Below are 14326 nucleotides of genomic sequence, written 5' to 3'. Positions count from 1 at the left end.
ATTCAATGCATACACAGAAGTACAAGGGGGTTTTGTTTGTTTCTTTGTTTTTAAGTTTGGAAGGTTGTTAGACAAACGGAACTAGTAAGCAATGCTCAACTCCTGAGTTCCTCAACCAAGATAACCATAGGCTAATTTTTTAATTGTTTTTATCTTTTTTTATACACAAGATATTCCATGTAAAGCAGCAACAGCAGTGCAGTTACTGGTAGCAACATCTCAAAAGTAATAAAAAAACCCATACATCCAGACAGTAGTACATTGCACACACACGTGATTCTCATACACCCATCAACAATTGGTCAGAGTATTAAATCAGTGTACAAATTAAATATTTCCAAAAATGTGCAAAAAAGTCAACGTTGATAGAAAAAAACACCTTTGTGTACATACATTACAAACTGTGCCCAGCATTCAACTGAGAGTAAAAACATTTACAGTGAGAAACTGATAGATTAAATAGAGAATTTAATGGCTACATAAAAATGTACATTAGATCGAGTAAATTTACAAATTTTTATTCATAGCTTCATGAAAACTAAAAGCCTACGCTCCAATTCATCTAAGTCTCCTCCACGTATTTACAGTGATAATTCCATTACACGACTCCTGCGAGGTCTGAGATGACAGACACTATGCTTTAATAAACCGTTCCAATTTTAGGATGACACCACCTTTTAATACTGGTATCAACAAGAAACAAACACTAGGGAACCGACAATCTAATGCCCGTTCAGAAAACAAAATGCAATCCTTGTTTTTAAATCCACATTATATAACCCCTGGGGAAAAGGATCGTCTGGTTTTGGGGTAAAAGACGTGAAAAACTTCTGAAGTATTTCCCATGAATATCCACTCTGGAGTTAGAGTATCCTTTTCCTCATCTCTCGACAGAAGACCCTGACCTCCAATCCTCATTGGTGGACTCAACATAAGGGCTGAACCATGAGATACAATTTTTATGTGTTTTAATCCAGTTCCTCTCCCGTTAAAGTACGTTTATGAAAACTACGACCTAGCCAAAGCGTGACTGCTCGCATTGGTGCTTTGAAACATGAGAAATTTCATTTCCTCCATCCCATCTACCCCTCAAATACGTACGTGTATATATTGCTAGAGAAAACCCAAGGGTTGCTCCAGCAAGCGGGGAGCTGCAGCGTCCTGGGTTCAAGCGGTGGGGCCCTGGCAGAAAGCCGTACATTAACTCGCACCGTATTCAGGAACTATCGGTGGCCACCACCTATGCGGTATTTAAGTTATGCCAATGAGAAAGAAAAATAAACCGTGCAGGCCGAGTGGGGGAAATCAAAAGAGAAAGGAGCTCCTTCGTTTCTGATCAAGGATTTTGATTCAGAAACCCCCGGTCGGTAGCAACTCTGCCTGCCCCCTTTGGTGTACGTTTGTGGCTCCTCCTGAAGGCAGCATCGACACCCAGGTAACTGTGGGTGACATTTGGCTGTCACGTCTAGCGGACAGCTTCCCAGCAGCTTTGAAGTGTTCTTACTATGGCGCACAGAGCGGTTCAGGTCACAAATCTACTTATCTTCACGGCGTTCCTTAAATGTCCCAAAGCTCAAACCTGGCTATAAAAGCCACCAGGTTTAGTCACCAAGCTTATGCATTAATTTTAGAATGACAACTATAAGATTAAGTTCAAAAGAGTTTTAAAAAGCAAACCCTTCATTTTAATGCCGGCATGAATTTTGCACATCAAAACAGCAACTATAAACACCCAAATCTCTTAAATATGGGCAGTGTCTATCACTTTTTACTAGTACCTGCTTTACTCAGTTAGCAATAGCTTACTGATGGATATATATGTATCTATAGGTAATAGTACTAACCCATAAACATCACTTTTGGCTATATGTATATATGGGGATAGAAAAGCTTTGGTAATTGTATGTGATTTTACACTGCAGACTTGTCATTAACACAAGACAGCAAGTCACCAGCAAGAAGAAATGATACTGGCGGTAATACTTCTGCTTTTCCAGAAACACCAGAGGGACTTACATTCAAACACAAACATTATGCTTTTCTATATGCGTGACAAAGACTTTTGAGATTAAAAAAGTAAGAAATTGGTTATAAGTAACTGTAGATCTGACCAATTTGCTCAAGTCTCTGAAGCTGCAGTTAGACATTGCTCTATGTTGTCCGAAAGAATAGGTTGCTGTACTGCGCTGTACCTACAGGTGCTACAAGGCTTTCAGTCAAGACAACGGCAGGATTAGGATTATCCAAAAGACACAGGAGAGAATTTCATGGGCACGGCACTAGCTTCACTGAGAAACCTGTTGATTTGCTTAGACACATCATATCCCTCTGTACTGAAAGTAAATAGCTTTTAATACAGTACCACATTTACAAATGTACCGACTATAATTTCAAGTCCATTAAGAACGCTGCTGCGGTCTCTACAGTAAACCCAGAGTCTAGTACCCAGAGCCAGGGAGCTAAATCTCCACTCTAATAGTATTTCTCTGAGTGCAGAAAAGTCCTTTTTCTGGTATGCGCATCAGTGTACAATCTCCAAAATGCAAATACAAAACCTGTATTAGCACAGGAGGCCTTCGGGCAGCGCTCCAAAAATCACTTTGTAAAATTCTCAATTTGAACGTCTGCAGCAGATTATAACTAAAGTACACTTTCCAGTGCAGTTAGGTGAATTCCGGTTTGGGCACTTTGAAAAAAACCCATACTCTAAGACTGTTTTGGTGACATGGAATTGTATGACAGATTTCAATATGGTGTTCTAATATCAACAAAATTAAGGCATACAGATAAAAAGGCACTAGCTAAAGAAAACCAACACTAATAACTTTTCACTTTGTTATACTGAAAGGACTGTTTAGCTACAAATCGAATTGCAAGTCAAGTTAAAATTTTAAGACTATATTTAAACAGTCAAGGAAAAAAGTCTATGTAGATTTAGCTTTGCAGTTACCAGATCCATACCTTTTAAAGTCCTTGCATGGATATTTCTATCACCCAAATTAAAAATAAACAACTTGCTCTAACACAACTGAAACTTTCAGTCGCACTCTAAAAGGACAGTTAGTTACACCATTAAAACCATAGTACAGAAGTAGCTTGACTTTTGTTACTTAATACATGCAATGAACAGAATAATAAAATTCATTAGCAGGTAAGTAAGTCCTTTGAAAATATGCATACTTAGTGCGAACCTCAGTCCTTATTTTTTGAGAGCATAGCTTCATCATGGCATTTACAGAAAAGCAAAACAACCCTGCAACAGTTTGTTTTCATTGGTGTTTTCTAGTAATTGGATTCAACAATTAAGAATAATTCATGATTCTAAAATGCTGGTGTCTTTGTTGGTAAGATATTAGAAGTTGTGAGCAGGGAATTAGAAGTTGTGAGCAGGGAATTAGAAGTTGTGAGCAGGGATCTTGGCTCTGCAACCCTCCTCCAATGGAGTTTTAAGTGTGCAATTCCATGCGCCCTCTCAAATTCCAGAACTAGGGTTTGTTCATTATCACACCAGTAGTTAATGCAAGTGTCGTACAGACATTGCATACAGGGGTACCACATTATTTAATGCAGCTTGTTTTACTACATTGCCCCAATAGGGGATAAAGATTAGCTAACCTTTTGGTAAAAGTCTGATTTAGCTTCATAATTATTTCTAGCTCAAAACATTTACGTTAATAACCATCTAATTTACTGTAAGTTGCTTAAGTCAGTAGACAAATTCTCCATAGGGTGGAAAAAAAAACAGCTCAAGCCTAATCTTGGTTAAATTAATAAAATTTTACTAGAATCACTGGAACTGGCAAATGTCATCTTCATTTAAGAAGCACTATCTTTACATTGACAGCTTTCTGATATGTCAAAGAAATTAAGGAAAATGCAGTCTGCAAATTCTTTTTTTCCTCGCTCCAAAATGCTTACCGTTGTCATGACTGAATGCCATTTTTTAGAAAAGGCACAAAAGCAGCAAACTCAATTATTCAGTAATTAAGAATCACAATGAGGAAGTGATATTGCAATATACATGAGCCAGCACTGTCTCACAAAAAGGACACATTATAAGAAAACTAGATTCTGAAAATTTTCAAGCTTCGGAGAGTACAGTTTCTTTTTATAGTAGTATATTTAAATGTTATGAACGCTACAGATAAACCTGGTTACATTTTCCCTTTAATGTCCTTTTTTGGTAATACAAAATTTCCTTACCTTTTCACATATCGCTGTCCACTCCTGATTTTTGTATACATTTTCACCCCGGTTTTGGTACCTTCTTAATCTGATTGAAATCAATCATTTCCATTATATGATCTTTAAATTTCCTACACAAACTATTAGGCTCTACATTAAACTTGCCATCCCTGTTGTCACTAAATTTTGCTTATAAAGCAAAGGTCCTTTACAGCAGAGTACATACCAATTCTCCTTAAAGGCTGCTTTCATAGCTTTTATCTAGTGACAGAGAAACAACAAAAAAAGTCAGTACAAGCTGACTTTCCTTTCAGCCTTCTAAACTTGCCCTGACTAGTTCTTACCACGCTCAGAAAAGCTTGCACAGTTGTGTACCCTGACCGAGAAAATTATAAGCTGGGTAAAATACTCACATAAACCGACGGAGGCACCGCTCAGTCTCAGGAGAGATGGCCTCAAAAAAGTCAGTCTTACTCCACTACAGGTAAAGTGATTAGGATAGATCCATACTCCTGCTTATGCTCTGGTACAAACTTTGGAAGTCAGCAGAATAAATTCAGAAATCTCACGAGTGAACTACCATGGGAATGGATAAGCTTATTGTTCTATCTCCATGCACCTCATAATTCTGAGAGTCCTGTAAAGATGCAAAACAGGTAGAGCCTTGTCAGAGTGGACAAGGTTCACAGTACCAGCCCGCTCTGCCTTTACAAAACAACAGCAGCAAGCAATGAATCATCCAAAACAGTATACGTTATTTCAGTTCTGTAGTCCAATAGTTTATTTCCAAATACCCTTTTAAATTATTTATGTTGTGTTCTTCTACAAAAATTCACTACACCTGATCAATACCTGACTTCTCAATTGAGAAGCAGTATTTCAGAGTTTTACTTTTGTTCCTTTATAATACTCTTGCAGAAATGGAAAAAGTGATTAATGTATGTTTTATGACAGTTGGAAATCTGACAAACACCAATCATCTGGATTATCAGGCTGGAGTAATCACGCTCATGTTACTTAATTGCTGGCTCTCTTTGCGCTTTTGGCCTATTCTTCATACAATCTTTTGTGCTGTGCCTCCTTGTTCATGCGGATTCATCATCGCTACCTCATTAAAAAAATGTAACTGGACTCTTATCTTTCTCAGTGACTTATTCCTGGTGTTAAAAGATGTTTAAGTTCATTTCAGGAATTTTCAACATATCCTAGATCACTGAACTGTGTTACTAAAACAATTTTTTTAGTGCATATCGGGAAGAATTTTATATTGTTCAGGCACTTGATGTTGACATACATTCCATCCTAGCACCTTTCAACAGCTTTGAAAACATTTCTTATAGATCATTCTGAATCAAGGAACTCGTATACCGCACAAAGATTAGTCACTCCCCTTCCTCTCCAGCCATTAATGGGATTGTGGAGGAGAACTGACTCTCAACATCACTATTTATTCTTATCTAAGATAACCGTCTCCCTCCAAGCTTATGCAACAGAGGTTCTCTTTGGCAGATACAGCAGGAGGCATTCTCCTAAATATTTACATCCAACAGCTGACCCTTGTCTATGGAAATTTTCCCCTTGCAGTATAATAGTTCCTAGGAGTCTGGGTCCATAATCTGTTTACCTGTAATTATACTCCTATTAAGATAATACAATAGTTCTACACCAAAACCTCTAACTAGTACATCAGTGTTGAGTTCTTTTTTGTTATTTTCTTTTGGTCACATGGAAGTACCGGTTAGACACGCTACCGTACAAAGAGTTCCAAGTTCTTCCAGCTTTATCATTAACTCTCAGGACTGCATGTTCCAGCTTAAACTGTGAAATCCAGAAACTGATTAAAATGCTAAAATATAATAAGAACTTAGAACTCTCTGCCGCAAGTACCTACGATATAAAGAAGAATCACAGAGAAGTAACCTTCTTGTCTTTTAGCTGCATGTCTATTTTTCCCTGCACCCTGAGTCAGTCAGCGGTGTCAGAAAAAGTCACACAGTTCCTGACTGTCCAAGCATTTGTCTTTTTTTTTTTCCCCTTTAAATAAGGAACAAATATGTACTAAAGTGCTTTATCTACATGAACCACATCAGTACATTATAGAAACAAAAAGTTCTAGTCCTGGTGGGAGCGGGGGAGAGAAGATTCTCATTTTAGGTACAAAATTTAGATTGTTTACAACCTAAGTGAAACAAAGATTCAAGAGAATATTCTCTCTCTTGTCTTTTTTCTCCTTTTCTTGTAAAAAATAAAAATAAAAGTGCAGTCAAATAGAAAATAAATGCAGTAGATGCAAGCTGAGTTGAGGCAGGCTGTTAGTGATAGTGTGCAAACGTGTGTCTTAGCAGTTCATCTGCAAATGGTCGCAGCTTGGCCTCGATAAAAATCCGTTTCAAGAAATCCCGAGCATGGTCGGAGACATGAGGTGGTAGCTGGGGGTTGGTTGGCTGAGTGGCAATTTTAAAGATGGCAGCCATTGCTTCGAACTCTGCCCACGGGGGCTTCTCAGTGAGCATTTCTACCACTGTACAACCTACGCTCCTGAAACAGAGGCAGAAGTGAAACAGCAGGTTACAACAGAATCATGCCCTTCTAGGAAAACAAGAAATAGCAGAGAGCGACTAAAATACCACAAATAAGTAGTGTCCACTTAACTCTACAGAGCAACTTCAGTGGAAAACAGGTGTTTATAAAAAATTGCATGTACAGCTATACGCTTTATCTCAAAGTTACACAAATCACCACCTACATCTTCACTTTATTACTTCACTGGGCCAAAAGCTACTACCTCAGTGAAGAGATAATTAGATATTTATCTAGGCAATACCAACTGCGTTATGGCACTGCTGCTATTCAATGCTCAGCAGGCTGATACAGGCCACGAGTGCTGCACAACCCTTGTACCCCAGCTCTTCAGACACCTGCAGGATTTGAATGCACTTGAAAGCTTTCTTGCTCATTAAGGCCTAACCAAAATGCAAAGCAACAGGAATGCTTTGAGTATACTGCATATATTGCTAGCTCATTAGAAATGCACAAGCTATCACCCATTAATAATGTGCAAACACAACATGGCAGCTGAAAAGTTTAAAACCGTATGTCCTTTCAGTTAAGGACACTAAAAATATACTTAGATTGCCAAACAAAATTTTAAGATCCTAAACAATCCTTGCATACAAAGCTTATGTTTAAAGGATTCAGGAAGGCAGGGGGGCATGCATATGGCCAGAAAAACTTTGTTCCATAAGTCCTGCAAGATCAGCCTCTTCCTATAACAAGCGAATGATACTGCAAAATAGATAGGTTGGAATAATTTCCCAATTTTCAGGAAGTTTTACGGTTTTTCAATATGTTTGCAAGAAGTTTTATGGTTAGACAGAGGTACATTTCTTTACACAATAAGGATTTACTGACTGACAGAAGTCAAACTTCAGCATTTTTTCTTAGTTTTAACCAGGATTTTCTCCATCAAAAAACATGCATTAGCCTTGGTACAAATACTTCGAAGTTGAACAAGTCAACTGCCTGAAATGTATAAGGCTGTTCTATTATTCAAGTATAGCAGAATAATTACTAAGTGATCTGAAGTAGGCTAAATTAATTTCCCTGACATTAAAAGTATTGACATTGGTTGGATATAATGTGGTTCCTTTTTAAACACACAAAGTGTTTCTCCTCCTGCGTATCTACTGTTGCCTACCTGTTACTCTGTGTGTTCGCAAGTCACCTGCGGTGCAAGGATTCTAATCGCTAAAATCATCTGTCCATTGGGCTGGAGCTATGTTAGACTATGTCATATTACACAATGTACCACAAACATCCATTTTTGAAATTTGCCTTTCCCTCTTAATTCTTAAATATTTAATAACAATTTAAACCAAATTATTTTTTGATACCTTCCATTTAAATCTGGCTAATTCATTCTTACGTGCTCATCTTTTAAAGGACCAGCATTTCGTTTTCTGCCTTGCATCAAAGGTATTTTCAGTGATAAAGTTTCATTACAGGACATTGACTTAACTGGTGCTTCAAAGCTTCACATGTTGCTTTCACCCCGGACCTCTCCACGATTTACACACAGTCTGGTAATCCTAACTTCATGCAAGGTCAGTTCAAAGGATTCTCTTACGATCCCTAAATCAATGGGCTGAGGAATTGCCAAATGAAAAATTCCCAAATTACAGTATTACGCTCTCCAAATATGACTGTCAGTGCTCACACTTGCCACCTTCTTCAGCTTAAACCCCAGAATGAAACACTCCAACTTCAGAAAACAAACACGCTCTGTTGAAAAAGAACCCATTCTGACATGACACCTTTCAGTAGAGAAGTTTTTTTTAACGTACCAGATATCTGCTTTTCTGCCGTACCCTTCTCCACTAATAACTTCCGGACTCATCCAGTATGGAGTTCCTGTGACAGACTTCATTCCTGTACCAGAGAGACATATCGTCTGCAGTCGTTTGCTGGCACCAAAGTCACCGAGCTTCACATTGCCTGCTGAATCTCGCAGAATATTTGCTCCTGGAAGGAAGGGAACACAGCGTTACATTCACGAAAGGCCCATTTCCATTGGTGTGGAAAACGGTAGCAAAAGTTTGGATTCAGTGATACAATGCAAGGTCAGCCTAGTATTTCAAGCCAGCGAATTCACTTTCTCTGCTCATTCCTATTACTTTATTCCGAGGTTCAGAAAACAATGAATTGTACACACTGGTTTGCATGCTAGGCCTTTCCAGGGAAGTCCCAGGCACTTTGTAAAGCCTTCCTGACAAAGTAAGGAATGTGCCATACAAGGGAAATAAAAAGAAATGGGAAAGAAGTTTCCACACAACTGAAAATGTCTTCGTACTATATTAAAGCGAAATCTCAAACTGTTACTAATTTGTTCAAAACACTTATCTGCATAATTATGTACAAATTGACCGTGATATCTCAACCTTTTTGGAACAAAACACTATTGATACAAAGCAACAGGAAAATTGTCAGTTTTAGGGAATACAACAGCGTTTTGTTCAACACACCTATTTTGAACATCACCATCTTCCTACATATTTGTAACTTGCTTATGTACTACTTGCAAGCCACTTATATCTATCTGCAAAAAGTAAATATGTCTGTTTCCTTGGGTTTCCTGGCAGTAAAATGGAAGAAGTCTGAGTCAGTTGATGAGGCAAGTCACCTCTGCCAGTCATTTCTTGTACCAGTGAAGTTCTGGGTGATTTCTATGTAACTGATAGAAACAAAATGCTGTAAAAATAAACTTTTGAGTCATGATGCTTTCCTCCGCACGTTCTATCTATTTCTAATGACATCATCCTTTGATATATCCAAAATTGTTAATACTAAACTAAAATCAGAAAGAAATTTATCATGATTGTTTTGCAGACAGAGACTACGGAAACATTTTCAGAAGTCTGCTAGAACATCACAAAGATGCTTATTTTTTCCCCCTCGGGTTACAACAGTGACAAGAATAAATGATGGAAAGCAACCTCATTGATTTTAAGTCAGTATTTTGGCATTTCAAACTTAATGACGTTTTAGCGCTTCACACAAGACTAGAAAAGAATTTGTAGTAAAGAGCACTGAACTGTGCACAGAACTATCGTTACCTTTAATATCTCGATGAACAATCATATTACTGTGCAAATAGTGAACTCCTTCCAAAATCTGCCGCGTATATTTACGAGTCACATTCTCTGTGAGCGCTCCATATGATTTCAATTGGTCTTTGATGGAACCCTGTGGCAAACAAGAAGTATAAAACACTAACATTTCTAGAATCATAAGTGGGCTAACACTACAGTTGAACGTCAGTGAAATTTATTCCCAAAACGTAAACATTTAAAGTTGCAATAGTTCTCCAGATCAACTTAAAAGCACAAATATAGTTTTACCTCCACTGAGAAAAATACAAACTTTGACAAAAAAGAGGCTGGACAGAGAAGTCATATACTGAAATGTTATTAACTTTAAAACTGTCAAGCAGCTGAATAGTTCACCAGTGTGATGTACAGCAAAAGAACAGCAGTATTTTCACTCAAACACCACTCTCAACGTTTTTGATGGTTAAATGGCGATACTCAAGTTGGACAAAACACGTGCCATTTATCTTGGTTAGTTTACACTCAGGAAAAAAAATGGTTGTCAAGAAAAAAACACCACATGCTGGAGGACGGTGCCTTATGCAAAAATTAAGAGGTAAGCAAGTCTTGGCTTAAAATGACATTTAATGAAAAATTCATGGTTTCGTAACTGTTTCTATATAACCTGGCTTTGTCACACAGAGTTACAAACTGCTAAGATTACTTCTGTGACACTGTCGTCCAAGTCTCAGAAACATTCAACAAGCCCCCCAAAACAAAGCCCAGAACTCACATTAAAAAAACCACAACAAAAACCACCAAGCAAACAAAAAACCCCACCACCACAAACAATGCCCCCCCCCCGCTTTTCTTCTCTGGAGTTGCACAGTAAAGTAGAATGCTCTAACTATTCAGAAATACAGAGCCTATGTTTTTATACAAGCACATTTTATTTAGCTCTGCTGACCCCACTTGGTAAGAAAATGAAAATCTACAGTTTTCTGACCTTATAATATTTCTTAACAAAACAGTAAGAGTAGAAGAACAGTTCATCATGTACCTAAGTGCCACACAAAAAACAAGCACCAAGATTATTTTCTGTATGCACTTATTCCCACATCCATCTTAGCTACTTTTTGTTTTCCCGAAATAATTGAGCAGTTGAGATGGTGACTACACAACAGCACAAGCTGAAGCACAGCAAAAAAACCATTAAAATTCAGGAAGATTCAAGAGTTTATAGTCATAAAATTGTCTTTTCAAAGACATTGCCAGGCACTTCTTACGCCAAAATCAAATGCAAACAACTTTTGTACAAACCACTAATTCTGAAAACCCAAACAAGCAATGGAGAAGATATGGCTACTGACAAATGCTTACAGGAGCCTCTTTGGCTACTGTTTTTAACTTGGACATTGCTTTAATATCTGTGTGCACTTCCGCAAAAGCTGTCTACTTGGGTGCTCATCAGTCATACTGCGTAGAAACGATGGTTGAAGTGGACTGGCTTTCTTGCTTACCCCAGGCATATATTCCATGAATATAGAGAGTGTTCTTTCTGGTGGATCTCTCAAGAAGCCATAATACTGAACAATTCTTTCATGCAGCAGATTTTTCAGCAACTGAATCTCACATTCAAGTGCATTTACTTCCTAAAAGGAAAAAACAGACAAGATTTACCATGCTTGATGTAGTAATAATAATGTTTTGGATTGGGATTTTTTTAAAGCAGGACAGTATGCACATATTGAAGGGTTATGCAAACTAAGTAACAAAATACTCTTGTAGCTTATATAAATTTTATACATCTTATAACAAGAAAATATCACCATTAGATTGAGGGAAGTAAAAAAACCTATGACTTTTGTACAAAATTACTTTGGGGTGATTTTGCTGTTATTTCATTGTTTCTCTTATTTTGAAGTTATGTTTGTTTCAGAGCACAGCAGTTATCAATATGTGTATGAAGTCAGTGATCATTATGCAACATGTCACAAGCCTCCAATTGGGTAAAAAAAAAAAATCATTAAACCTTGCTTCCCACAGTGCAGAACGCAGTCCTAATGCAGGAAAAGTAATCATTCTTTTTCCATCCTGTAAGAGGCAGCAAGTATGGTTTGGGAAAAAAGAAATAGAAGATGGGTGCTACTTTTAAATAGTTTCGCTCCTCAAGTGTCCAGTATTTAAAGGAGGACAAGTTCAATTTTAGAGAGAGAATAAACTGACAATGAAACTTCTGTTCTTCAGAGAGAAATACAGCGAATAACAGTAGCTAGCCCTAATGCCCAAAGTTTTAAAAAAATAAAAATCACAAAACCAAATCCCTCTGAAAGATAAAAAAAAGATAAGAATCTCAAACTGTCTTCATAGCCAAACAAAGTATCTTCAAGAATTTATTTTCAGGAACACTTAAATTAGTACAGATTTTTCTGTTTATAAATGGAACTTGTTCTAATTCCTATAAGTATAAATAATTATCTATTTCAGAGCACACTTCATAATGGATTGTTTAATTTTAGAGACTGAGACCGCACCAAATTAAGTTATGTATGTTCACTGCATAAGGATATGTCTGAAAATTAAAAGACGGGATGTAACATTAAAATCAGGTAACCAAACTAATTCTCGGAGGTACTAACAAAACAGGATTCCTAACAAGGACATGAAAACACAACATGTTGTGTTTTAAAACATCATCCTGTTTGAGGAAAGGAACATCAGCCTAGTCTAGAACACACCACTTAGCAGAAGCCTTTTACAAACTCTCTCTTTGGTATCACTTACCTTGCTGGTTTCTGGACTATCAGGATCAAACTGAACTTGTTTAACAGCCAGTTCTCTTCCGGTATCGGCATCATAACACAGATATACCCTGCCAAATGCACCTTGACCCAGCAGTTTACCAAGTCTCCAGTTAGTTGGAGCTCGTGGTGCTGAAAATATAAGTATGTTTTGGTTTTCAAATGAGCTTGTTATTCAGCTGATCAAGAAAAACTGGAATACACAGAAAATAATTTTTTAAAAGACTACGTTTTTCAACAACAGAGACTGTGCGTCCTAAACCTCCCCATATAAGTTACAAAGATCAATAAAACTTCCTGTAAGATTGAAAACATGAGCTACTTAAATTTAGTCACAAAATAATTTGTGGCAGAGATAGACACGCTTAAAACAACTAGCAACAGCTAATCTGAAAGACAGAAAAAGCACGTTAAACAAACTTAGTAACATTTTTAAAAAAAATTGAGGCATGATTAAAATATACCAGCTACTGACGTCATCACAAAGTATATTTGTTCCTGAAATGCTACCACAGATATAAAACAGTACCACTTGAGGTCTACAATTTATCAGAAAACTTGACCAACATCTGCCAAAATAAATAGTAACTGCAACCTACATAACCCTTCTCGGGTCCTCAAGAGTCTAACAAATCATCAAAAATATTTTTACAGTGTTCTGTTATCACAGATGCAAACTCCGTGTGAAAATCTACATGAAGGTTGGCACCATAAGCAATGAAAAAACTGACGAGCATACAGTCTTGACTTTTTCCTATTAGACAGATAAAACATATTATTCAATTGCATGTATTTTGATGACATGCTTAGTTTTGACATGATATACTTGAAAGGTAAGAGTTTTACAGCGGAGTTCACAAAATGCCTTAACTTACACCGACTGGGTGGGCTGATGTCCATGACTGACAAGGTAGGATTGTCTATGTCACTTCCCCTCCTCCTCATTCGGTTATCTTCATATTCTGGCGTAAAGACGCTGCTCCCGCTACTGGTGCTCAGTGAGTGATCAGTGGGACTGAAACTAACTGGTGATCGGAAGCTGTTCCCCTGAGTCCTTCTGGCTCTTGGAAAAGTTTTACGACCTTCAATGATATACAAAGAATACTAATGTTACACTACAAAAAATACTGTTACGCAATGTGCGTATGCAAATACTCTATGAATTCCACATAATGTAGTTCAAATGTTCCACAGCATATGATATGATGTAATGATCATGAAATTTACTGGTTTAACTTTCCACCTAGAAGAAAACAAACATTCATCACAGATGTATGTAATGATTAGACTGAATCAAAAACTGGTTTACATTTAAGTGACCACAACTGGGACCAAATTCTGGAACTGTTCCGAAATATAATCGACATGCTTCAGAAACCTGGAGGGCTGTGAGAAGAGAAAGGAAAATGCCCTGCCTCGACTTTTATTGCTCTATTAAGGTACAAATACCAATTTTTTTTATAAATAGGAGAGAGGTATGTTTACATTCCAGTGGTGCCCAGGCTGGCATCTTCATCCTGTAAACTAATAAGAATTGAATGTAAAGTAAGACCTATACATGGAATCAACAGGAAGACCACACAAAAAAAAAAAAAAAAATCACAAACAATGCATAATTCAGAGGTGGCTGATTGATCAATGCCAAAAAAGGCACTGATCTTCAAAAAGGTTAATTACAACCAGATGACTAACACAATTCATGTTAATATATTTAGATAACACGAACATTTTTAGGTCAGCATAGCTTGATGAAGT

The 14326-nt window shown here is 37.3% G+C and overlaps 1 protein-coding gene across 2 annotated transcripts in view; it reads right to left on the bottom strand.

Moving 5' to 3' along the window:
- Window positions 1-502: 502 nt before the first annotated feature.
- The window catches only part of MAP3K2 (mitogen-activated protein kinase kinase kinase 2), a 54421-nt gene continuing 40597 nt past the window's right edge, over window positions 503-14326 (bottom strand). For both annotated transcript variants that reach the window (XM_076342889.1, XM_076342890.1), the window contains exons 12-17: window positions 13447-13653; window positions 12555-12703; window positions 11291-11422; window positions 9798-9927; window positions 8529-8706; window positions 503-6723 (exon numbers count right to left, since the gene is read on the bottom strand). In XM_076342889.1, the coding sequence (XP_076199004.1) occupies window positions 6498-6723; window positions 8529-8706; window positions 9798-9927; window positions 11291-11422; window positions 12555-12703; window positions 13447-13653 (1022 nt within the window). In that variant the 3' untranslated portion in view covers window positions 503-6497. The remainder of the gene's footprint in view (window positions 6724-8528; window positions 8707-9797; window positions 9928-11290; window positions 11423-12554; window positions 12704-13446; window positions 13654-14326) is intronic.

This window comes from Aptenodytes patagonicus, chromosome 6 (assembly GCF_965638725.1).
Source record: "Aptenodytes patagonicus chromosome 6, bAptPat1.pri.cur, whole genome shotgun sequence".
Lineage (NCBI taxonomy): Eukaryota > Metazoa > Chordata > Aves > Sphenisciformes > Spheniscidae > Aptenodytes > Aptenodytes patagonicus.
This window is presented reverse-complemented; position numbering and strand designations above follow the sequence as displayed.